The 25,165-nt window shown below is 41.7% G+C and overlaps 2 protein-coding genes across 4 annotated transcripts in view; both read right to left on the bottom strand.

The window, feature by feature from the left end:
* Positions 1-4,742: 4,742 nt before the first annotated feature.
* Positions 4,743-18,410, bottom strand: LOC118385278 (adenylate kinase isoenzyme 1-like). Of its 2 annotated transcripts, none has more exons than XM_035772273.2 (7): positions 18,281-18,410; positions 10,182-10,216; positions 7,811-7,846; positions 7,387-7,550; positions 5,917-6,033; positions 5,430-5,621; positions 4,743-4,974 (listed from the first exon to the last, which is right to left on the bottom strand). In XM_035772273.2, exons 2-7 carry the CDS (start codon positions 10,186-10,188, stop codon positions 4,906-4,908), a joined length of 585 nt encoding a protein of 194 aa, XP_035628166.1. In that variant the 5' UTR covers positions 10,189-10,216; positions 18,281-18,410; the 3' UTR covers positions 4,743-4,905. The 2 variants fall into 2 exon arrangements, with proteins under 2 accessions (XP_035628166.1, XP_035628167.1); XM_035772274.2 differs by lacking the exon at positions 18,281-18,410 and adding an exon at positions 10,995-11,060.
* A 1,034-nt stretch (positions 18,411-19,444) lies between these two features.
* Positions 19,445-25,165, bottom strand: part of LOC118385277 (G-protein-signaling modulator 1) — a 66,286-nt gene continuing 60,565 nt past the window's right edge. For both annotated transcript variants that reach the window (XM_052521167.1, XM_052521168.1), the window contains exons 12-14: positions 24,047-24,209; positions 23,525-23,730; positions 19,445-23,317 (exon numbers count right to left, since the gene is read on the bottom strand). In XM_052521167.1, coding sequence (XP_052377127.1) covers positions 23,129-23,317; positions 23,525-23,730; positions 24,047-24,209 — 558 coding nt within the window. In that variant the 3' untranslated portion in view covers positions 19,445-23,128. The remainder of the gene's footprint in view (positions 23,318-23,524; positions 23,731-24,046; positions 24,210-25,165) is intronic.

The raw sequence follows: 25,165 nt of genomic DNA, 5'->3' as shown, positions 1-25,165 counted from the left end.
TGCCCTGCTAGAGCTGCCCAGGTCAACTGTAAGTGCTGTTATTGTTAAATGGAAACGTCTAGGAGCAACAATGGCTCAGCCGCGAAGTAGTAGGCTACACAAGTTCACAGAACGGGGCCGAATACTGAAGCGCGTAGTGGGAAAAAATCATCCAGCTGTTATAGCAGCAAAAGGGAGACCGACTCCCTATGAATGTCCATGATTTTGGAATGAGATGTTGGACGAGCAGGTGTCCACATACTTGTGGTAATTTAGTGTATGTGTAAATTCGGGAATAGGATTATTCCTCGATGTGTTTTGTAGCCTATACATGTTTGCTATAGTACCAGTCCTGTGAAAAAAATGAACTATAGGATTTTGTGTATGCTATGTAGCCTACAAAAACACCTGCCTCATGATTCTAGATCATGACTCGTTTATACTATGGAAAATGTATACATTTCAGATTGTTGACACCAGGCTTACAAGGGACATACCTAAGATAACATTCTTGACTACATGACTCCAGGGAAGAACGAAAAAACATTAATGTATCACATAACTCAAATCCTGTTAAATAAAACATGCACACTCGCTCAGCTTGTTGTAGACACCCCTCTACAAGTAAGTAGACACAGGAGGACTACAGTATATTGGCCATTCATCACAGACAGCTAGATAGATAAGCACCCACAAGCCTAGTATAGCAACGTCCCAGGCGCACCAGACAGTCTGCACGTACACCTCTGCATTTTAGGGTGCGTCTCCTCTATAAGCTGTGAGCGACACTTCCCTTCTATCCGCAGTGGGCCAATGGGGGGGGGGTTACTTCTCTGTAGTCCTTCAATAACAGGAAACAATCCGCCGCTCTGTGGTCATCGTCTGTCATCGCTGGTCCAGCAGGTCGACACGGGTTTCAGCGCGGTGCCACGAGTTTCCATGTCGCCGGCCAGCAGCACATCAGTCTGAGGGGGACGTTTGTGAAAGTGTCCATGCGCCAGCTCACAGGTTTCCTTATGGCTCTCGTGGGCTCTGAGTCAAGGCAGTGTGTTAGCAAAGGGCTTTGAAACATGACGTGGGAGATTGGCATGGAGGCCCTCGTTGTGTTTTCTTTGAATCATAGTATTGGCTTAAGGCTGCAAGTGTATGTGTGGGCCAGTGGAGGTTGCTGAGGGGAGGACGGCTCATAATAATGGCTTGAACGGGGCGAATGGATTGGCTCCATACCATGTGTTCGATGTATTTGATACCATTCCACCTATTCCGCTCCAGTCATTACCACAAACCCGTCCTCCCCTATAAAGGTGCCACCAACCTGCTGTGAGATAGGCCTATCAAGCATTTGTCTATCCTCCCCATTTCTCACTCCACCAGCCTCCACTGATTTGTATGATGGCTGGTGAAAGGAATTAAGTGTTAATTACATCAATCTGACACTTTTTCTGTCGTATATGTTTTCTGTAATATAGGCTACAATGTGAAAGGCTGATTGAACTGGCCCATTTTGGTACCCACACACACACATGCCATCACCCCCTCCCTCGTTCTCCCTTATTGTTACCACTACCTTTAAACTAGGTACAGTCTTGACATTCTTAACATTCCTGCTGACTGCATAAAAGTGCTTACTGACTCCTTTTCTAATTGGCTTTCCAATGGACACATCCGGTCCCTAAGAAGCTCCTTTCCTCTTTCTCATCCCCCTTCCAGTGTAGCCGTGGAGTCGTGAGCAGAGCGCTCCTTGGAGGATAGCCCGGATACCTGCTAGAAAGTGTTTGTGAGCCTACTGAGGGCTGTGTGTGAGATGTGAGGTACACGAGGTGGGGAGTTCCAATAACACACGGGATGTACTGGTGTAGCAATGACTCTACATCCTGTTGTGTCTACATGCTCACTCACCTTGACCCTGTTTTTGTTGTAAAAGAGCCACCTTCAGCACTTTTAGTAAAGTGGGTCCATGCATGGATTTTGAAAAGATTGTTATTGACCGGGTAAAGTTGGGATGTTTCAGGGATAGAGTCATACATAAAAACTATCTTGAAACTATGCTTCATGTTTTCTGAAAGAGCTGCTTTATTTTATGACAGCATGTTTTTTAATGCTATATGCCAGGGGTAGACAACCCTGTTCCTGGAGAGCTGCAGGTACTGCAGGATTTTGTTACAGCTAGGGACCATACCTGACCAACTGAGCTAATTGATCAGTTCAGGGATTGCCTAAATAATAATAGTTTTTTTACCCCCTTTTTCGATCGTCTCATTGCTGAAACTCCCCAACGGTGTCGAAAGTCGAGTCACGCATCCCCCGAAACATGACCCTCCAAACCGCACTTCAAACACCCGCCTGATTAACCCGGAAGCCAGCCGCACCAATGTGTTTGAGGAAACGCCGTTCAACTGACAACCACTGTCAGCCTGCATGCCCCCCACTGCCACAAGGAGTCGCTAGAGCGCGATGAGTCAAGTAAAACCTTCCCCTAACCCGGACAACATTGGAACAAATGTGCACCGCCGTATGGGACTCCCGATCACGGCCGGTTGTGATAAAGCCTGGGATTGAACCCGGGTCTGTAGTGACGCCTTAGACCGTTACGCCACTCGGGAGGCCCAGTAATTGCTTAAATTCAACACATCTGGTCTTTCAGGCCAGTTAAACCAAAAACATGAAGCACCTGCAACACATTTGACATCTTAGTCATTTAGCAGACACTCTTATCCAAAGTGAGTGCATACTTTTTGTCATACTGGTCCCCCGTGGGAATCAAACCCACAACTCTGGCGTTTACAAGCGCCATGCTCTACCAACTAAGCTACACTTCACTCACACTGGGATATGAGGCAATAGCTTTGATCATCAAGTTTTTGCCCACTAGAGTGCAGTATTGTCTTCAAATTGTAAATTTGTAAATCAGACAGACTGTATAAGCAATTGGCCTACTTATGTGTTTTGTCTATAGTTTGTCTGACAAAATTTCACAAATTTTACTCTAAAGTACTATATGCTGGGTTACTGGGATCTATGATATGGATTTATCGGTAATTACATCTGCCAGTATGAAATCTTGTTACGTTTTTATCTATGCTGTTAATAAATGGTCAAAAGACACAACCAAATATCCACGTTTGAAAAGCAGGTTGTTTTGCACACATTTATGAACAATTGCAATCTCACCTGAGCTAGAGTGTCTAGCAGGAATGTTTAACTAGGTAATCCATAACCCATTCCTAGACGATAACTAACTTACCTTTAGTGCCTATTGACGATAGTATCTTCTGGCCTGGGAATTTTTGTTAAGACTACGAAGCTCGTTCTGATCGTTAAAACGCATCACTTGCGGTAGTTTTGGAAACATAAGGAATGTTTCTTTCATATCAGTGATACATTTGTTTTTGTTTTTCAAACAAAGGTTCATCTACTACACACCTTTATAGAGTTAGGGTTCCCACATGGCCATATATCCATGTTGCAGCACTTGTTTACGGAAGACAGAGGCGTGTGCTAATTAGCTATTTGCGTCTCCCAACACCTGTATGTAAACGGAAGCCACAAATGTGTTGTCACTGAAAAATACTGTCGCCTGCAACTGTTGGCATTTGTGAAATAATTTTGATATAATATGTAAGAGAATCGTTTCACATGGAGTGTTTGGTTGTTTTGGCTGCCAGGGCCAATTCGCCTCTAAACAGAACATGTAAGGTCCTTGGACTATAAGGAGTACATTTTGGGGTTAGGTTAGCCACTACAAAAGTAAGAATTTACCTCTCGAGGAGATTGAATGATTATCTATGGTATAGTTTTCGAGCAACAGATTACAACTGCTAAATAATATTTACTTCCTTCAGGAAGGAAAACAAATCTCCTGTACAAAACACATTAGCCCAACAGGCCGTCAGATTACGAACGACATAAGGAATAGTAGCACGTGAATCCCGGCAGCAGATCAAAGTGCGGTGCGCTTCAGGTGTGAACTCTCCTACTACAGTAACATCACGTGATGATAGACATTGTGACATTTTTCAAATAGGCACCTGCAAAGCTTTTATGTTATGCACACTATTCTGTAGTTGTTCACATATGACACAGTTTATCTGTTATGTGATGTAATGAAACATATCATGAAGTGTTAGACAGTGAAATGAATACGAACATAGGCATACTGCATTTTCTTTTACAATGGTTGGTTACTATTGTACTCTATTCCTACTGTGGGAGAACTATACTACATCCTGAATGCCTGCATGATGTAATGGCCTGCTGCCATGTCTGTCACTGCATGGCGTTTAGCACCAGCCATAAAGGAGTCATGTCTCCATGCTTTCCCATATACTCCGGTGTCTACATGGCGGCACAGGATCAGAGTGTAGCCCAGAGCCACCCCAGGCAGACATTGTACATGTATGGACTGGGAAAGTGTTGAGAGATCCCTCCTGTAAGTACATAGAGCTGAAATCAGCACTAACCGTGAGTGAGTGAGAGAGTGAGAGAGAGAGAGAGAGAGAGAGAGAGAGAGAGAGAGAGAAGAGAGAGAGAAAGAGAAAGAGAAAGAGAGAAAGAGAAAGAGAAAGAGAAAGAGAGAGAGAGAGAGAGAGAGAGAGAGAGAGAGAGAGAGAGAGAGAGAGAGAGAGAATATTGCCGTATATGGGTGTCTGTTGTGGACTGATACAGGAGACTACAGTGTTGAATTAAGGCAGTGCTGTTCCTTAATGGCCTTTCATTATTGCCAGGCCAACTAGGCACAGACATCCAGTCAATGTCTATTCCACTCTGGTTCAACTTAATTTAATTGAAATGACATGGAAACAATGTTGATTCAACCAGTGTGTGCCCAGTGGGAGGTGACTGAGCAGATTTGAGCTTCTTTCGGCATAAAATTGACATTTTGAAAAAAATGACCAAAACAAATTCATATCCAGTCATGTTTGCGTTTTACTTCAGGTCATCGATAGCTTTGGCAACATGTCCGAAGACTTCATCCACGGGCAGCTCAGAGTCAATCTGAGGAGAATGAGAGAGAAAGGCATGAGATGTGATTGTAATGTCGGGGGCATCATCATTTTAAAATGCTAAGGATTTTATTAAGAGAGAGAGAGCCACATTTTCAGAGTTTACTAGAGCTGCGAGGTGAGACACTTGGGTGTATATTGTCACAATGCATATTTTGTCACAATGCACTTGTTTATTTTTAAAAGAGCAGAACTGTTTATCTACTAACACTGTCCTATGACAATCTCTCGCTCTCTGTCTCTCTCTCATCTGATGTTGGGATACAACCAGTGGAGGCTGCTGAGGGGAGGACGGCTCATAATAATGGCCGGAACAGAACGAATGGCATTAAACACTCCTTCCGCTCCAGCCATTACCACAAGCCCGCTCTCCCCAATTAAGGTGTCACCAACCTCCTGTGGATTCAGGCATTGACAGTAGCCTATAACTAGTGGCACCGGTCTTACCTTCCTGACGATGCCGCGGCTGGTGTAGAAGGTGATGACTGGCTCAGTGGCTTTGTAGTAGAGGTCCAAGCGCTTCTTGATGGTCTCCTCGTTGTCGTCAGCGCGACCGCTGGTCTCACCGCGCTTCATCAGCCTCTTGACCATGGTCTCACCCTTGGCGTCAATGTACAGCAGCAGACAGGGGGCTCCGATCTGTGAGAAGACAAACATCATGGTCAGGACAACTTTAAAAAGGTTGTTGAAATTATATAGTCCTTTTAACTGGGAGGGGATGTGCTAAAGGAAAATATATTTTGAGAGAAGAACTGTTGGAAATTGATAGATGTTGAGCTTATAGTGATTTTTTAAAGGATGGGACTCATTAAAAAATGCATAGGTTTCCCTACTTGCGTTCTGTGATTTTTTTTGCACTGCAGAAACCTAATTGCCCAGCAATGTTAAAGTATGGATTTTCTGAATGTGAATATATGTTCCTTTCTCGTCTTACTTTCTTCTCAAACTCTTCGCCCTGCTTGACCTCACGGGGATAGCCGTCGATGAGGAAGCCCTTGGACACGCCGGCCTTAGCGATCATGGCGTCTTTGATCATGTCCAAGACTGTGTCCTGGGAGGGGGGGGGGGCACACATGTACTATTTATTGACAGGAAACACACCTCCGTAGAAAGATGTTGGAACAATTTCACTTCTGTGTTCGTAAAGTGACATAAAATAACTTGTGATCACCAGGTGTTGGAACCAAAATTATTTTCCAAACAGAACCATCATTTTCTTTTGTTCCGTTCCACTGTTCAGACCAGAAAAATAAAGTTATGAACCGGTTCTAACAACAACAAAAAAGTACCAGTTTACATCGTTCCTTTCTGTTCCTTTTTATCCTCTGAAATATATATTGTTTTTTATATTTAGCTCAACATTAAATTACTTCACCAATCAGTGCGGATGGAGCAGCTTGCTGTTGAGCGGGTAAGTGATTTAATCTATATAGGAAAGTTGTTAAGAGCAAATTGTATTTTGCCGTGACAGCATGGTTTCATAATATCATAATGAAAGATAAACACACACACTATGCTGCTAGTCACAGTGTAGAGCACGAGATGCAGCTGAAATTTTGAGGGTGAGGAGAGAGGATGGAGGAAGCTTGCCTTGAAGTGCTGGGCATCTTGTTATGACATGCATTATACAGAATTATACCTATGGAGGAGCGACTTCTATGGAATAACTTTCAATGTCTTTCACTTCCCAGTTGGTTTAACGTTGGACCGGAGCAAACGTTAGCTAGCTAACAATCTTACACAAGAATTTAAAACACGTCTTAACTTTTTGTGTTTAATAAATCCAATGTGAAAGGTGAAAACTATAGTATTCTTAACTAGCATTGAAAAAGTTCATCCATTCTCCACTAATTAAACATCTCTCCCAAATGTTTGAATTATGCTTCTAACATCATCAGTAGGCTACAGTAGCCTATGCTTCAGAGGGGAGGAGAAGTTAACCTACACACACTCACACAGACTGGCAAAGATTTCCAGCTGACAGGCAGACGTTGGGTGAGTGACAGAGTGAGGGCTTTGCATAAGTACTTCATTGTGACTGGAAAAAAATGCCCGGAACATTATTAACCGGTACCCATGCTTTTAAAATAACAATTCTGTTCTGGAACAGTATAGATCACTTTTGTTTTCGGTATTGGTTCTGTTCCTCAAATAATGTAATTATTTTCCTGTTTTTGGTTCTGTTCCCTGAACCGGTTCCAACTCCTGGTGAACACAATATCCAAATTAAAATGAGTGTTAACCTGATTTATTCATGCTTATTGCAAGGAATTCAGCACAAACGGTACAGTATACATTAAACCTGTGAAGTTAGACTATATTTACTGTAGTAACAACATTGTTAACATGTTATTACATAGTAACTGCTCTAGGAATGACTGTGTGCACTGTCCCAGCCACTCACCAGGGGTACGAGCTCTCCCTTCTGCATGATGGCCTGGAGGGTCTTGCCCCTCTCGGAGCCGGATGCTACCTCAGCACGCAGCAGGTCCCCAGAAGACAGGTGGGTGTAGCCATACTTGGCCACCACCTTCTCACACTGGGTGCCCTTACCAGAGCCAGGCCCACCTAGGGGACACATACAAGGAGGACAGGGGTTGGTGTTGGTTGGTTGGTTGGTGAATCCCATCTAGCCATAACCTTAGTGGTGGTTGGTTTATGACAAAGGGCTGTTGTGTATATTTACTTTATACTTTGGTGTATTCTTTCAAGAGAAGTGTTGACTTCACCTTATATCAGACGTAGAACGTGCATATGCCTACATTTTGTGCTGTGTATGCCTGATAGTGTTGATTTTAAAATAAGATGATATATTATATTTCACTCACCTACAACGAAGATGATCTTGGCGTCCTTGATTTTGTCTAAAAGGAACAGAGGCAACAGAGAAGCTGGTAGTTCTAGCTGGTAGTTCTAGAAACAACTTCAGACGATTACTGGTTAAACCTGCAGGTTGCTGACAGTAAACACAAGTTGACTAAAAAATGTTGTGGATGTGTAACAAACCATCATCAGAACGGACAATTTGTCTGGAGCAGCTTGCTGAGTTGGAGCAGCTGAATGAGCAACCCATCTTGACATGGAACCTCTCTGCCTTCTTGGACTTATATACAATGGAGTTACCTTGGCAACCTTCGCCAACCACTTCACAATGCTTTGTGACCACATAGAAAATGGCCCCTAGCTACAGTAGCACTGGGCTAAGATTAGCCAATTAACTGTAGTCACACATTTTGTAGCAATTTGGGGTGTTTATGCATAATGGTCTGAGTTATTCCACATGAGAATATGCAGTGTTTGAGTCACTAGGGAATCCAAAAGTACTGTACTTTTTTATTAAAGGCTTTTGAGATTTGTACATCTGAATTGGATAAGAGTCCAGCAAAAACACTGTAAACCTACCGATCTCTCTTGTACCTTCAGAAAGTATTCACCCCCTTGACCTATTCCACCTTTTGTTGTTAGAGCCTGAATTCAAATTGGATTAAATAAATAAAAATCTCACCTATCTACACACAATACCCCATAATGACAAAGTGAAAACATGTTTTTTTTTTTTATGTTTGCACATTTGAAAATGAAAAACAGATCTCATTTGTGTATTTACACCCATGAGTCAACACTTTGTACAAGCACCTATGGCGGCATTTACAGCTTTGGGTCATCTTGGGCATGTCTGTATCAGCTTTGCACATCTGGATTTGGGGATTTTCTGCCATTATTCCTAGCAGGTTTTTTCAACCTCTATTAAATATGATGGGAAGTGGCAGTGAACAGCACTCTTCATGTCCTGCCACAGATTTTCAATGGGATTTAAGTCTGGGCTTTGGCTGGGCCACTAAAATACTTTCACATTCTTATTCTGAAGCCATTCCAGCGTTGCTTTGGCTGTATACTTTGGGGTCATTGTCCTGTTGGACACCTCTAGGCAGGGTCTGGGAAGTTCCATATTCCCAATGATGGGAAATTGAAACTTTCAAGACTCTAGAAATTGTTTTATGCTTATGCTTCATCTCAATTCTCAGAGATCTACAGACAATTCCTTAAACTTCATGGTGTAGTTTCTACTCTGACATGCACTGTCAACTATGGGGCCTTATAGAGACAGATGTGTGTTTCTTTCTAAACCGTATCCAAACAGTCGCATTGGCCACAGGTGGACTCCAATCAAGTTGTAGTGACATCTTAAGGACGATCAATGGAAATTGGATGCACCTGAGCTCAATTTGGAGTGTCATACCAAAAGGGTGTGAATACTTATGTAAATTAAATATTTATGTTTTTCATTTTCAATACATTTTCAGTATTTTCTTAAAACAGGTTTTCACTTTGACACTATGGAGTATTGTGTGTAGATGGGTGAGAACAAAAATCTGTTTAATCCATTTTGAATTCAGGCTCTAACACAACAAAATGTGGAATAAGTCAAGGGGTCTGGATACTTTCTTAAGGCACTGAATCATTCACTGATAAGTAGTAGCTAAGAAATCCCTTTCTTTTTGAATGTTCCCTCAACAATACAATATATAGCTACAAACTCATATAATGTATTTTCCCATTTGAGTGTTGTGCAAACTATGAAGGTACAGTACAGTATGTTCCTTTCAGCAGTGGCAATATTGTAAATAACCAGAAGAGGTCACCATAGCTTAAGCACACACTTAGGACCAATGATGTAAATATACACTGGATTGCCATGCGATGTATTGGCCATTGAGAGGCTTTGAAGCCACCGGTCGGCCATATTGGCACTCCCCAGTAGGTGATTTCCTTCATAGGAATGAATGGAATTCTACTGTATTTCAATTACAAGGACAAAATTACATATATTTAAGTATTTGTTATTGTACTGGGGACAGTAACATTAGTAATCTCAAAAAGTGATAATTTAAGAATGGTTTTATATATATTTTATTCATTTTATTATGTTTAGCTCACAATATAATTAATGTATGCATTAAGCTGTCTAATAGAAAAACCATTACAAGGATGAATGAAGATATTAATAAATGCATTTCTATAGTTTTCCAAATATTTTCTACAATGTGGGGGAGTGTCAAGATGGAGACGCATTTGCTTCCACACAGCAGCCCATCTGAGTCATCTAGTGTATACATAAATCATTGCTTAGAACACAAGTACTTCAGAAGTAGTTTTATGTTAAAAGAGATCGACATATTTTTCATTTGTCATAATTACCTGCCATCTTGATCTATAAGGGTTATTCCTTTTAACTGAAATAGAAGACAGATAAAACAGAAGTTAGCATTCAGTTATACATTCAGAGATAGTACCACTTCTTAGCCTGCATTTGACTCCATGCAAATAGATGCAAAGTCTCATTTTCCTATTTCGAAGAGAACCAAAGACAGTAATATCAGTCAGTAGCTTTAGTTGTTTTTTAAAATATTGTTGTGTCCTCCAAAGCAATTGATTTTGGGTGAATGCTGTGTTTGTATACTTACTTATCCATATCAAAAGAATTACAGCAAATTACGCAATCTGAATAAATTCTCATAGTAATACAGTAAAGCCTATACTCTTAATCAGTTTTGACATTAAGACAGCAAAAGAGAAAATGTCTAAATCACTACCGCCTGAAATTGTTACCTTCTCAAAATTTGTGAGAATAAAGTTTCCTCAGAACAAACACAATACCATTTGTAAATTATGTAACTTGAATGTAACTTAACTTAGGAACAATAAACCCTAGTCCACAGAAGGGAATCATTAGAATGCAGCATCAAGTAAAGTCAAAAGCATTACTTCCACATATCTCAAGATGGACAGAATCAATGACAGTAACATTACAGTATCTGATCACTCAGCAGCCGGTTACATCACTCAACCAGAAATTATAGCAGAACCTGATGTTCCTTAACACCCCCCAAAAAAATCACGACCAGAGCATAGTACCATCCCTGTGCAAAAACTGTATGATGGAATGGAATCTGAATATTTCTGGTTGCAGTAAATATGAGTTAATATTACCAAATAAAATAACAGCCTTACTGTTCCCTGTGCATTTTCTTCCGGCCTTCCTAAGTGCCAGAGGGAAGGAGGAAGAGGGAGAATCATTTCTGGGTGCGTCAGGGTGGCATGTGTAAACAGATCTCTCAGCTCAAGTGGCTGCCCGTCCGGATCATGTGATGAGGGTGAAGCCTAGCCGTGTGATTTATTTTGAATGTTGCCTGAAACAACTGGATAAAAAGTTGTAGAGAAAAAGCTGATCCTGTATAAATTGTTGTGGAATAAATGAAAAGGTCTGACATGAGCTGACCATGAATCAGTCATTGACTGGCTGAAACAAAGACGGCGGTAGGGAGGGTGCTATTCAATCAGTTGTTGAGGGATAAGTGTAAAACTCAATGTGTCTTGGGATAGGAGGAGCTGACCCTGCAATAAGCCAGCGAGGAAGTAAGAAGTCTGCTTTCGTTAGGTTAAGAGTGTTGGGACCAGTAACTGAAAGGTCACTAGTTTGAATCTCAGAGCCAACTAGGTAAAACATCTGTCTACGTGCCCTTGAGCAAAGCACTTAACCCTAATTGCTCCTGTATGTCGCTCTGGATAAGAGACCGTCTGCTAAATGACTCAAATGTAGATTAGTTACCATAGTCTTTTTGGACCCCAGAAAGAGTAGCTGTTCTGAAGGAAACTCTGCAGAGTGGACACTAGCTGGCACAGCCACAAAGTCATTCAATATTATTTTAAACCTGACCTTAACCCTAACCACACTGCTAACTCTAATGCCTAACCTTAAATTAAGGTGAATTTTTACAACATAGACAATTTTGACTGCAGCTGGCTTATCTAAGGGGAAATCTCTCAGAATATTAGGTTCATTAGGGACTGAGTAGAATAATGGTTGAATGTTTGCTCGTGTCATGGTAATCATTTTCAGTGCATAAACTCACAGGTTACCAACAACACACTAAGGGCATTTCCGGTTTTAAATATCCTATGATTCATGTTGCAGTGACACTGCCAAAGACACGGGTAGGCAGGTGACTAGTAGCATCTTAAGTTGCTAAGCGAAGATGTTCTTTCATTTTCTTTGTGATTTGTTTATAATCCACCATTTTAAAAAAGCCACAGCTCAGACCTGTTCCACAGACAGGCTCAAGTATACTGTACATTTCACCCTTGGAAAAGCATTTCAATATGGCAGCCAGAGCTTGATTGGATTATTTCACCCCACTCACAGAGGAGAAAGAAAGAAGTGGTAAAGTTTCACTGAACCCCTTCACCATCCTGCTACCCTACTCTACCTTGGTTTTTCTGAAGACTCAGTAGTCCAGGTCCAGGGTGGCAGGTTTTATGTAGAGCTCTTGACTCCGTGACCTTTGTAAATGTCACCCAGGCATCTGAGTCAGCTCTGTGCCCCTTTGGGACACCCACCCTGGCCTATTATGGTGCCTTCACTAGGCTGTGCAGCCTCCTTGGCATGCCAAACACACACCTCCTCCAATCAGGAGAGGATCGGGCACTGCCCAAGCAGCTGGGGTTACCGACCGTTAATCATGGCAGACCCTGGCCATGACCCAACTCTCCGAGGATGTCTCAAGTGGAGTTTGGATATGCAAAAAACACATTTCCAATTCACACATGCATATAATTTGCGTGTGAAATGGGACACATACAAGCACCCGCCAAATTATTATTATTATATCATGAAGTATGGTTAACTGGTTAACACCCCCAAAACCAATTCTTTCTTTAGCCGCCTCTCCTTCCAGTTCTCTGCTGCCAATGACTGGAACGAACTACAAAAATCTCTGAAACTGGAATCACTTATCTCCCTCACTAACTTTAAGCACCAACTGTCAGAGCAGCTCACAGATTACTGCACCTGTACATAGCCCACCTATAATTTAGCCCAAACAACTACCTCTTTCTCTACTGTATTTAATGTATTTATTTATTTTGCTCCTTTGCACCCCATTATGATTATTTCTACTTTGCACATTCTTCCATTGCAAATCTACCATTCCAGTGTTTTACTTGCTATATTGTATTTACTTTGCCACCATGGCCTTTTTTTGCCTTTACCTCCCTTATCTCACCTCATTTGCTCACATCGTATATCGACTTGTTTATACTGTATTATTGACTGTATGTTTGTTTTACTCCATGTGTAACTCTGTGTCGTTGTATGTGTCGAACTGCTTTGCTTTATCTTGGCCAGGTCGCAATTGTAAATGAGAACGTGTTCTCAACTTGCCTACCTGGTTAAATAAAGGTGAAATAAATAAATAAAATAAATAAAATAACTTGACATGAGGTGTAACGTGTGCTATATTGTGGTACACAACACTATGTGTTACATTGACCATTACGTTGACCGTTATGTTTTTTACACTAACCATTTCCCAATGGCCACTTCTTTGTATGGCTTTTTGGTCCTGTCCAAACCGGCCGTCTTTTTTTGGTCTTTCTTTGGTGCAGTCCAGGCCAGCTTTGATTTCAACGTCCAACGTTGATTTCTGGTCCAGTCCTGACTGTATTTGGCCCAAACATAGACATGGTTCAGATTTGGTACAATCCAGACCGGACCAAATCTGAAGCAATCATAGACATCTATGTTTTGCACGTTTGGGCAGTGCCTCACAGTACATTACAGCAGAGTACACTATATTACAGTAAAGTATAGTGTACTGTATTGCACCCTACTTTACTCTAATGTACTCTACGGAATTAAACTACACTGTACTCACTGTACTCCCAGATCCCCCGGATGTAGTGTTCACAAAATAGTAGCCATATCTAGGGAAACCAAAGTTCCAAAGACTGGGCCTAATATAGTGTATAAGAGGTCATACAATACGTTTTGTAGTGATTCCTATGGTTTTGATGTTAAAGATATTTGTTGGTCTGTGGTGTGTAATGAGTGGCAAACAGACACTGCACTTGACACATTTATGAAATTGCTCATTCCAGTTACTAATAAGCATGCACCCATTAAGAAAATGACTGTAAAAATTGTTAAATCCCTGTGGGTTGATGAGGAATTGAATAATTGTATGGTTGAGAGGGATGATGCAAAAAGAATGGCAAATAAGTCAGGCTGCACAACCGATTGGCAAACGTATTGCAAGTTGAGAAATTATGTGACTAAACTGACTAAAAATAAGAAGAAACTACACTATGAAACAAAGATAAATGACAAAGAATGATAGTAAAAAGCCTTAGAGCACCTTAAATACAATTTTGGGAAAAAAGGCTAACTTGGCACCATCATTCATTAAATAGGGAAGGACATTCAACAAGCACAGCACGTACACAAATGACTGATGATTGGCTGAGATAGATTGATGATTAAAAAAAGATTGTGGGGACTGTTTTGTAAGACTTCAGTACGGCTTTTGGCATTATCGGTCATAATCTGCAGCTGGGAAAATGTGTTATGGCTTTACATCTCCTGCTATATTGTGGATAAAGAGTTACCTGTCTGACAGAACACAGAGGGTGTTCTTTAATAGAAGCCTCTCCAACATAATCCAGGTAGAATCATGAATTCCCCAGGGCAACTGTCTAGGCCCATTCCTTTTTCAATCTTTACTAATGACATGCCACTGGCTTTGAGTAAAGCCAGTGTGTCTATGTATGCGGATGACTCAACACTATACTTGTCAGCTACTACAGTGACTGAAATGACTGCAACAGATAAAATAGCTGCAATTAGTTTCAGAGTGGGAGGCAATGAATAAATTAGTCCTAAATTAGGAAAAATTAGGAATAAATTAGTCCTAAATATTTCTAAAACTAAAGGCATTGTATTTGGGACAAGTATAGATAAGATAATCCATCTACCTGATAGGTGTGGCATATCAAGAAGCTGATTAAACAGCATGATCATTACACAGGTGCACCTTGTTATGAAGACAAAAGGCCACTCAAAAATGTGCAGTTTTGTCACAATACAATGCCACAGACGTCTAATGTTGAGGGAGTGTGCAATTGGCATGCTGACTGCAGGAATGTCCATCAGAGCTGTTGCCAGAGAATTGAATGTTAATTTCTCTACCAAAAACCACCTCCAACGTCATTTTAGAGAATTTGGCAATATGTCCAACCAGCCTCACAACCAAAGAGCAAGTGTAACCACACCAGCCCAGAACCTCAACATCCAGCTTCTTCACCTGCGGGACCGTCAAAGGGGGAGAGAAGGGGGTGCTGAGCAGTATATTTCTGTTTGTAATAAAGCCCCTTTGTGGGGAAAAACTCATTCTGATTGGCCTATGCCCTCCCAGGCCCACCCATGGCTGTGCCCTGCCCAGTCATGTGAAATCCATAGATTAGGGCCTAATGTATTTATTTCCATTGACAGATGTCCTTATAATTCAGCAAATGCTTTGAAATTGTTATTTTGATATAATGCCTATTTCATTGAGAGTGTATGTGCATCCCCCCAAAAATGTATTTTTTTTTTACGTCTGGAAATTACATCTTTTCACCTTTTTTTTCTTTCTTTTTTTTCATTTAACTAGGCAAGTCAGTTAATAGGCCGCCCCATCCCGCATGCGGGATCGTGACTACAGCCTCAAGCTCATTACCATAACGCAACATTAGCGATTTCTGAAAATTGCAAAATAAATGAAATAAATATGCCTGTCCTCAAGCTTATCCTTTTCTTAACAATCCTGCCGTCTCAGATTTTCAAAATATGCTTTAGAACCAGAGAAAATCAATAATTTGTGTAAGAGTGGTGATAGCTAGCTTAGCATTTAGCGTTAGCATTTAGCACGCAACATTCACAAAAACCAGCAAAGGGATCAAATAAAATAATTTACCTTTGAAGAACTTCAGATGTTTCAATGAGGAGACTCTCAGTTACATAGCAGATGTCCAGTTTTTCCTGAAAGATGCTTGTGTAGGACACAACGTTCCGTTTTGTTACTATGCATTTGGCTACCGAAACTAACCGAAAATTCAGTCACCTAAACGTCGAACTTTTTTCCGAATTAATATCGACTGAAACATGGAAAATGTTGTTTGAATCAATCCTCAAGGTGTTTTGTCATATATCTCTTCATTGAAATGCCAGTCCTAGAAGCGTGCATTCTTCTCTGATTCGGATGGAAAAATACTGGGACCTGACTTTTGCGCACCAATTTCCACGCAGACACCATGCGGGACACTTGGTAATTGTAGGCTCTTATGGGCAATCTTCCAATGATATGCCTACAAATACGTCACAATGCTGCAGACACCTGGGGGAAACGATAGGAAGTGTCCGTTCATTCCTGTCGCATTCACAGCCATATAAGGAGATCATGGAAAACGTGCCTTCAGAAATCCTGTTGATTTCCTGGTCACTCAAACATCTTGGTTTTGCCTGTAGATTTTGTTCTATGGCACTCACAGTGAAAATCTTTGCAGTTCTGGAAACGTCAGAGTGTCTTCTTTCCAAAACTATCAATTCCAAGCATAGTCGAGCATCTTTTCGTGACAAAATATTGCGCTAAAAACGGGCACGTCTTTTTATCCAAAAATGAAATACTGCCCCTATAGGTCTAACAGGTTTTTAATTAAGAACACATTCTTTTTCACAATGACGGCCTAGGAACAGTGGGTTAACTGCCTTGTTCAGGGGCAGAACAACAGATTTTTACATTGTCAGCTCGGGGGATTCGATCTAGCAATCTTTCAGTTACTGGCCCAATGCCCAGTGCTCTAACCACTAGGCACATGATGGTAAAGTATGGAAAAGACTGTATTTTCAATGTAATTTTGCTTACTGGGTGTTAGCTGTGTCACTGTCACTGTCATTATTGAGGCAGGGTTGCGTGTGTCAATGTCTGTTAGCTGTAGAGTTCCAAAGGTACCTTAGAGTATTGCTTTTTATGGTTTGAGTGCGAGTCCCTTTGGAAACTTAGACATTTTTTCTCTGACGCACTGTCCGTCATCCATTCTAGCCTGGTCGCGAAACCATCCTACTGGCTTTCAATGTCTGTTCGCCCACATCCCCAAACACTTTCCTTTCTCCAGGATAAAGGACATCAAGAACGCACGAAAGAAGCATACATTCAAAATAGTGCACTACTTTCCTGCAATGGACTTTTTTTCAATGAATACAACATGATTCCACAGACATGAACGTTTCAGTACCAAGGGCAGCGTCATCTGAATGCTCCAGAATCAACCCATTCAGTTTCCTCATGTAAGCCACGTGCGTAAAACCTGTACCAAGAAGCATCTGGTAACCCGCTCGCCCCTATCTCAAGTCTGTGCATATCCAATGCACCTCTCTCTTTCCCAGGCGTGTGTTATTGGTGTCCCCAGTCATGCAGTTCAGCTATTAAAAGACCCTGTCTGTCCTCTCTGCAGCTGTTCCCAGATACCATGTCAACCATTCGCAGAAAGCACATGGAAGACTCGATTGCACAAGCTTAGCTGGTAAAGCCAATGTAAGTGTAGCATAGAGTATTTAACAATACGCGCAATCTGTCATTACAACTGCAGTGTCCACAGCTCTCTTATGCAAAGCAGTTGATGAACCGTATTGTATGTGGTCCTCTTGTGGTCCTGCTCCTTTAATAGTGGTGATATGCCTTTAAGGTAAAGCAGGAGAACTTTTTGACATCATCAGCCCAGTCTGAGTTAAGATATTCTATGGTCTTTGCAGAGATATGGTTGGGGAGAAAGGGAGAGAAGGATGTGTACTGCAGCTGTGTGGTGTGTGACTTCCAGGCGGTAGGGCTTTTCGTGTTTGGATCTTCACCATTAACTAAGAAGAACCAATAGCATAAAAAGGCATACATCACCCCGCATCAATGCAGCATGTTGTAAACACAGGCATATTGCAAATTAGTGGGTTGGTGGGAATGAGCACCCGGACAGGCATAGCAACACATTGTTTCTGCCATGGACAATGAAGGATGAAAAAAATAGTAAAAACAGCCAAGCCTGTTCTTTTGATCTCCGACTGTGCATGCAGTCCAGGCATGGTCTAGTCCACTCACACATAGTATGACACACACTTCATTTGGCTATGACATTCTTACACCACAGCAGAATGAGGACAATGCTATATACAGTACGCAAGTGTCTGAGCTACCCTTTTCCTCAGCCTTCCATAGCCTTTAAATGCATTGCATCAAAGAAGCAGTGGCAGCTAGGGTCAGGCGGCACTTCACAGTGCCACCCTCTCTCCCGCCAGTCAAGCAGCCCTGCCCACTATTCCCTCACAAGCCCCTCTCTGTGTTCCTGCGGCACAATTATCCCCCAAGCCCCGCTTCCTGCGCTTTTTATTCCTCTGCACCGCTACCATTGTGTGGCTGTCTGTCCTCTGTACTGACCTCTGTAACGTTGCGGCTCCACAAGTGTGTGTCTCTGGATCCTGTGTGTGTCTGAGCAGTGTCCCTGCTGCACGGCAGCACTCTCTCCCCCTCCTCCACTTTTTATAGCACAGCTCAGCCTGCTCAGACACCAGTGCATTCTGGGAAAAGAGGGAGAGAGAGGAGGAGAGGGGAGTTTGGGGGCAGTGTGCCTTCGACTGCTGTAAGAATGTATTATTGTCATCATGTGCTGTGTGTTCGATCCACGGAAGCTTTGCTTTTGCATTTACAGTTTACATCCTTGAGCAGAGGTTGTTAAATTGAGGGGAAGAGAGAGAGTGAGCTACGAAGCTAGGGAGAGACCAAGCTAATGAGGAAGTCAGAGGGGGATTATCAGCTAACTGCAGATTGATATGTTGTTCCTTTTAATATGGAATGAACCAACTGCTGGGGGGGGGCTATGTAGGAGGATTGTGGTCTGTTCCAGCAGAATACTTGAGATGCATGGGAATTACTTTGCTAAAAAAAAAATAATAATAATAATCCCATCGCAAGCCTCAGCTGTAACATCACAGAGGAGACGTTGTTTATGTGCAGGAAATGCCGGGAATTATCAAATGACTCTCAAACAATAAAATAACAATGTTGCATCTGTTTCTTTGCAATAAACAGGAAAAGAGCCATTGTGCTAAGGTGAACCACAACTCAAGCTGTATAAAGAGCACTGCCTTTCTTTTCATTCTCGTCACTGTTGTAATCTCCTTTGGAAAACAGAGAAAAGCAAACCAACATGTTTGGTCAGTTCACTGTGCCTCGCCCAACTAAGGGCAAGTCAATGACACTCCCCATCCTTTTTTATGACCTTGATTTTAGTTGCTGATATAAGGAGTCGTTCTTGTCTGGGCGAGGAGACTCATTTGATAATGATGATGTAAAACATTACATATTGGATATCTAAAGACTATCCAGGTCTTTGGGTGGGGGGGAAATTGAATCATACACTACACCAATTGGGTGTGGACGTAAGAATGGTTCTGCAATATAGTACGGGGTGTAATCAAAAAAAGGTAGCCACAACAACACCCACATGCAATGTGTTGAAGTTGAAGCAAAGCCGGTTGTTTGAAAGCAGACTTTATGGTCATGTGTAGAACACTTGATGGGACATGACAACAGAGGCACATAAAACATTGGAATCAATATTTTATTAAAAGCAGAAGGGACATCTTTATGTCCTCAAATGGAACATAAATACAAAAAAATATATGTACATATGGTAGTGACAAATAGAAGCGTACCGGATAGATCAGGACCAAGTTTACCCTTATAAGTTATGGAAAAATAGAGGAAATGAGCTCTGTTTGGAAAACAGTGGGGACCTTGTAAGCCTCTTATTACAGAGATCGAGATGAATCATATAGATCACGACCCATCCCGAGTTAGGTTTATGGCCCACTCTGGGATAGGGTCATGACTCTTGAGGTACAAAGTAGAGCTACACTGTAAAACTAACATTTACAAATGGAGACCCAAAGAGGAAGAGCAACAAAAATGTCCATTATGGATCATCAGTTAGGCAACGCGTTACTGTATGTTTAGATCTTACTACAAGCTGTTTATGTTTCATTTCTTCACTATACACCTGTCTCTGGTCCACTGGGTCTGCTACAGGATAACTCTACAGGATCATTCTGATAACCACAAGAGAACAGAAATACAAAAAGGCACTAACATTTTTTGCAAATATACTCTATCCTTTACAAAATGATCTGCAAAAAAATATGCAAAGTATATACTGTACAGTTATGTATAGCTTGTCACTGAAATAATAAAAAGTGCTTAAAAGCATTATACTTGCTCACATGATTACATCCTCAACCTCAGGAATGACACAAGTCTCATTTCCAATAGGACACACAGGACAGCTGTAGTACACATGGTTCACCACAAAGGGACAGTAATACAAGCAGAATATAAAACTAACCCCTCCTAGACAATTGGAAACTGAAGACTAACAGCTGTGGCAATGTAGAAGGAGATCCCTGCAACACAGGATTGTGTATGCATAGGCTATACATCTACTCCTGTGCCGTCCTTAAAAAAAGTCCCCGATCCATTGGACTGTCAGCTCTAAGGTCATTGGTCAGAGAAAGGTTGATCAAGTTGATGGCATTGTGGGGGTTACCATTAGACATTTGTTGATTGCAATCAGTATACTGCCTATATACTGCACTATTGGCACTTCCATGGCCTAAATGAAGAGATGCACTTTGATTTGAGCTTGATTCAACTCTCTAAAACAATATATTCTTGAACATAACATTTATTTTGAGAAATGTATAATTTTTTGTTTTAAACCTGTTTGTACTCCAGAAGACATGAACTCTATAATGACTCGATCTTGACTAACTGTGCTGTTTTATAATTATTCCTGAAGTCTCTTGAGCTGTTGTCTAATACCGAATGCAATTTTGACATGGCTAATACTGTTGTCACCAAAAATCACCAGCAGCAATCATCGTCATCCTTCAAACCAAACACTTCTCCATTATACGCTTTGAAATCACAGACCCCTGATACTTAGTAATACAATCAGAGTTTGAAAAAAAAAAAACTGATTTAAGGCAGTAGATGGGGTACAGTAAATATCTTGTTGGCGTCTCAAACTCTAGCAAAACACTTAATTCACATAGATTTCTCCTGGAATTTGGATTTGTACACCTTTCAAATCTAAACAGATTCACAACAGCTGAAAGGGTGCCACCTATTGCACACCTATCCCTTCAAGGATCTCCTCGAGTGGTGGCCCAGGCAGGATTGTAGACCAGTTGATGGCACCAGTACATGATTTGGTCACACCCCATGATAATGACCTCACCTGTGACTTATAATGTAGCTGCATTCCATACAGAACCAGGCAAGTAATGAAAAGCCATCTGGTAAATTAGCATGCCTTGGGCAGGGCTTGACATTCAGGTAAATTTGCCAGTGACACACCGGGCCAGTGCCAACTGGGAGCTACTGGCTCCAATGAAAAGAATACTGTCCTGGTAAAGCGGATGATACACGCTGAGCAATGATGCACGCTGAGCAAGTAGCTTATAATGTCCTACCCTCCATACAGAAATAATTCAATTTTAACGTGACAACATCATATTAACATTGATTGTTTGGAGGGGAAAATAAAACCTTTGCAAAATCTCAAACATTGTGTTAATAGCTAGGTTTCCATCCAATTAGCGACAGATTTTCATGCGAATACTCAAAACTTCTCCCACCAGAGATGAGTTTCCATCAAATTGACTTGATGTGGATAAAAGGCTGTGTGCGGCCCATACACATTATTTTTGAGGTTACCAAATAAAAAAAATGGGTTTCCATCACATCTTCAAGTCTACTGATGGTTCTGTGACATTTTGTTTTTGAGTTATATAGCGAATGTGCCCACTCTGGTCTTGGCTCGTGCCCTCTAGCCAACAGCTTGCAGAAACAGTGCGGGTATAGCCTACATGATGAGATTATTATAGACAAATGGCAGATTATTAGTCAAATGGCAGCCAAGCATCACGTCACCAGAATAACACCCTCAATATGTATTATATAGGAGCATCAAGCTCATTACTGTGCACTTTCACCAGCCCATAAGCTATTTCATCTGGAGCCTAATAAACTGCATGGTTTCCCAAGTCGCAGTGGGAGCAACCCACAACATATCACCACGTGACTCCAAGTTTACTTTGATATGATGATCAATATTTGTGCATAAAGGCGTTTCCACTGTCATTTCTCGCACAATTTTACAGACACAAAAAGATCACACCTTGTGTTGCGTATTTTGTTTTGTCAATATTTGGAAAGGTTACTTTCCAAATAATATTTCCAAATATTAGCTGTTTACATCTGGCCTGTCATGAAATGTCTCATCCGACGTGTACTTTACTGACATAAAAAGGTTGGAAGGAAACATGGTTAGTGTTAGTGATTTTGAACAGTCAGTCTACAGGTGTAGAGCCCTATAAAATCAGTTTTGGTCAATTCATTTTTCCCGGTTTAATTTAATAGTTTTCCTTGTTTTTTCCAGGTTCTCACTGTCAAAATCACACTGTTTTTAATAGGAAAACTACAACAACTTGGATGTTTTAAGTCCACAACAATGCTTAAACCACATCAGGAGACTACATTTAAGGTCTGGGAACAATAAAAAAAAGTATAATTGGAGAATTAAGTTGCATTTAATTCAATTGCCTAGCAGTGTTCTTGTACTGTGCAATGTAGGCTACACTGACAGAGTTCGCAGAAAAATTCTCTGCGATTGATACAAATCATTATATCATTTTTACGAGGCAAGTCAGTTAAGAACAAATTCTTATTTTCAATGATGGCCTAGGAACAGTGGGTTAACTGCCTTGTTCAGGGGCAGAACACCAGATGTTTACCTTGTCAGCTTGGGGATTTGATCTTGCAACCTTTCGGTTGCTAGTCCAACGCTCTAACCACTAGGCTACCTGCTGCCCCACATTCTGTCAGATAGTCCTACTTTCCAGTCAACATTTAATTGGAAAGGTGTTTTAGGAAAACCTTTAGACACGTTCATTCAAACAGTGGATGATGACCGAATTGCACATCGCATACCCATTGTTTGCATACCCATTGTTTGCATACCCATTGTTTGCATACCCATTGTTGCTGCCCACTGCTATTAGAATAAATCGTGATAATAGAAAAAAAGCTAATTGTGAACAAAAAACTAAGATGACAAGCAAAACATTTTCACTGACACCCTAGCGATCAATTCAAAATTGGTTTTGCATTGCCAAGTCAAATGGTCGCAATCTCAAACCCTGCCCCCAGGGCTGATCGCTTGGGCCCCTAGCTGGAGTCCCCGGATGGGTCGGAGTCGGGGCCGTCCTGTTCTTCTGAGGGGAGGTGGACCCGCTGCTCGTCCATGCGCTTGGCCTGTGCTCTCTGGATCAGACTGAAGAAGTCCTCGTCAGGCACCGTGGGAGCCCGGGGTCCCCCTTCTGGTGGGGAGCACCGCTGGTCATCAATCCTGGAGGACTTGGTTTAGACCATGAGAGTGAGAGAGACAGTGAGAGAGAAGGAGAGACATACATCTAAAATTGCAATTCATGAATCCTGCATAAACCTGAGATAAGCACAAACATTTGTGTATTTTACCTAAATTACGCATCGATGGATGTCAATGGGAGACTAAGGTTAAGATTCGACCCATAGAGATGCTGAGGCAGTGAGACATGGCCTTACTTGGCACTTGATAAGCATGTTGAAGAAGTCATCGCTGGGTTCCTGGGGGTCTGTGTCAACACACAGGTGGCCCAGGTTGTTATTGGTGATCCTGAGGCCGGGCAGGTTGCTGACGCTGACCCGCTGGTCATCCAGGCGACGGCTCTGGGAGCTGACGATCAGGTCAAACAGCTCCTCTGTCTGGGGCGAGGAGATGAGCGCTGGATCTGAGAGAAAAGGGAGTTGGATTATATTCCTTTACTGTAATTGACCCCCCAAAAAAAAAAAAACAATGCCACACATTTCTGACTAGAGATGTCCGGCAATGTGTGCTTTGAGTGATGCATTGAGTCATGCATTGACGTGAAAGGAAGTTAATGGAAGTAATGGAATTCAGGGATCCTCATTCACATAGATTTCTCCTAGAATTTGGATTTGTACACCTTTCAAACCGAAACAGATTCACAACAGATCCTTAATGGAAGTAGTATCAGGGATCCTCTAGCTTTAGACTGTCGTAACAGCACTAATTCGCTAACCTACCTAGCATTTCATTAAGAGAGACAGCCCCTCCATTCTCGCCGTTTTCTCCGTTCTCTACATTCGGGTCGTCAAGGTGGCAGCGCTGGTCGTCCATGCGGCTGCTCTGAAACTTGCTGAGGAGGTCGAAGAAGCAGTCCTCATCAGAGGGGTCACGACTTAGCTTCTGAAACAGAGAGACATGGACGCTAAGTGATAGAAGAGGCAGCACAACCCCTCATCCCACACACATTGACTCAATTGTCTCTTATATCCTTTTTATGTGGTTCATGTTCTGCTCGTGGGGCGGCAGGTAGCCTAGTGGTTAGAACATTGGGCCAGTTACTTAAAGGTTGCTAGATCGAGTCCCCGAGCTGACAAGGTAAAAATATCTCGTTTTGCCCCTGAACAAGTCAGTTAACCCACTGCTCCTAGGCTGTAATTGTATATAAGAATTTGCTCTTAACTAACTTGCCTAGTTAAATAAAGATGAAATTGAAAAATTGTGTGCCATTCAGAAGGTGAATGGGCAAGACAAAAGATTGAAGTGCCTTTGAACGGGGTATAGTAGTGATGCCAGGCGCACCGGTTTGTGTCAAGAACTGCAACTCTGCTGGGTTTTTCACGCTCAACAGTTTCCTGCGTGTATCAAGAATGGTCCACCATCCAAAGGACATCCAGCCAACTTGACACAACTGTAGGGAAGCATTGCCCAGCATCCCTGTGGAACACTTGACACCTTGTAGAGTCCATGCCCTGACGAATTGAGGCTGTTCTGGTGGGGTGCAATTCAATATGAGAAAGCTGTTTCTGGAATGGCTATTAGTGTGATTCTCTAGTTTTAGCCCAATGCAATCATTGGCAGTACAATTATGGTCTCTACACAGTAGTGTAAAGTACTTAAGTAAAAATACTTTAAAATACTACTTAAGGAGTGTTTTGGTGTATCTGTACTGTACTTTACTAAACTCAGCAAAAAAAGAAATGTCCCCTTTTCAGGACCCTGTCTTTCAAAGATAATTTGTAATATCCAAATAACTTCAAAGATCTTCATTGTAAAGGGTTTAAACACGTTTTCCCATGCTTGTTCAATGAACTACAAACAATTAATGAGCATGCACCTGTGGAACAGTCCTTAAGACA

Source organism: Oncorhynchus keta, chromosome 6 (assembly GCF_023373465.1).
Source record: "Oncorhynchus keta strain PuntledgeMale-10-30-2019 chromosome 6, Oket_V2, whole genome shotgun sequence".
Lineage (NCBI taxonomy): Eukaryota > Metazoa > Chordata > Actinopteri > Salmoniformes > Salmonidae > Oncorhynchus > Oncorhynchus keta.
Note: the sequence above shows the minus strand (reverse complement) of the source record. Positions and strands in the feature narration are given on the sequence as shown.

What these genes read in the sequence shown, in the direction of transcription:
- LOC118385278 (XM_035772273.2), bottom strand. An exon ending in CAAGATCATCTTCGTTGTAG is followed by an intron (nt 7,551 to 7,810) that starts GTGAGTGAAATA and finishes TGTGTCCCCTAG; the next exon opens with GTGGGCCTGGCTCTGGTAAG. An exon ending in GCGAAGAGTTTGAGAAGAAA is followed by an intron (nt 5,622 to 5,916) that starts GTAAGACGAGAA and finishes GTCTTCTCACAG; the next exon opens with ATCGGAGCCCCCTGTCTGCT.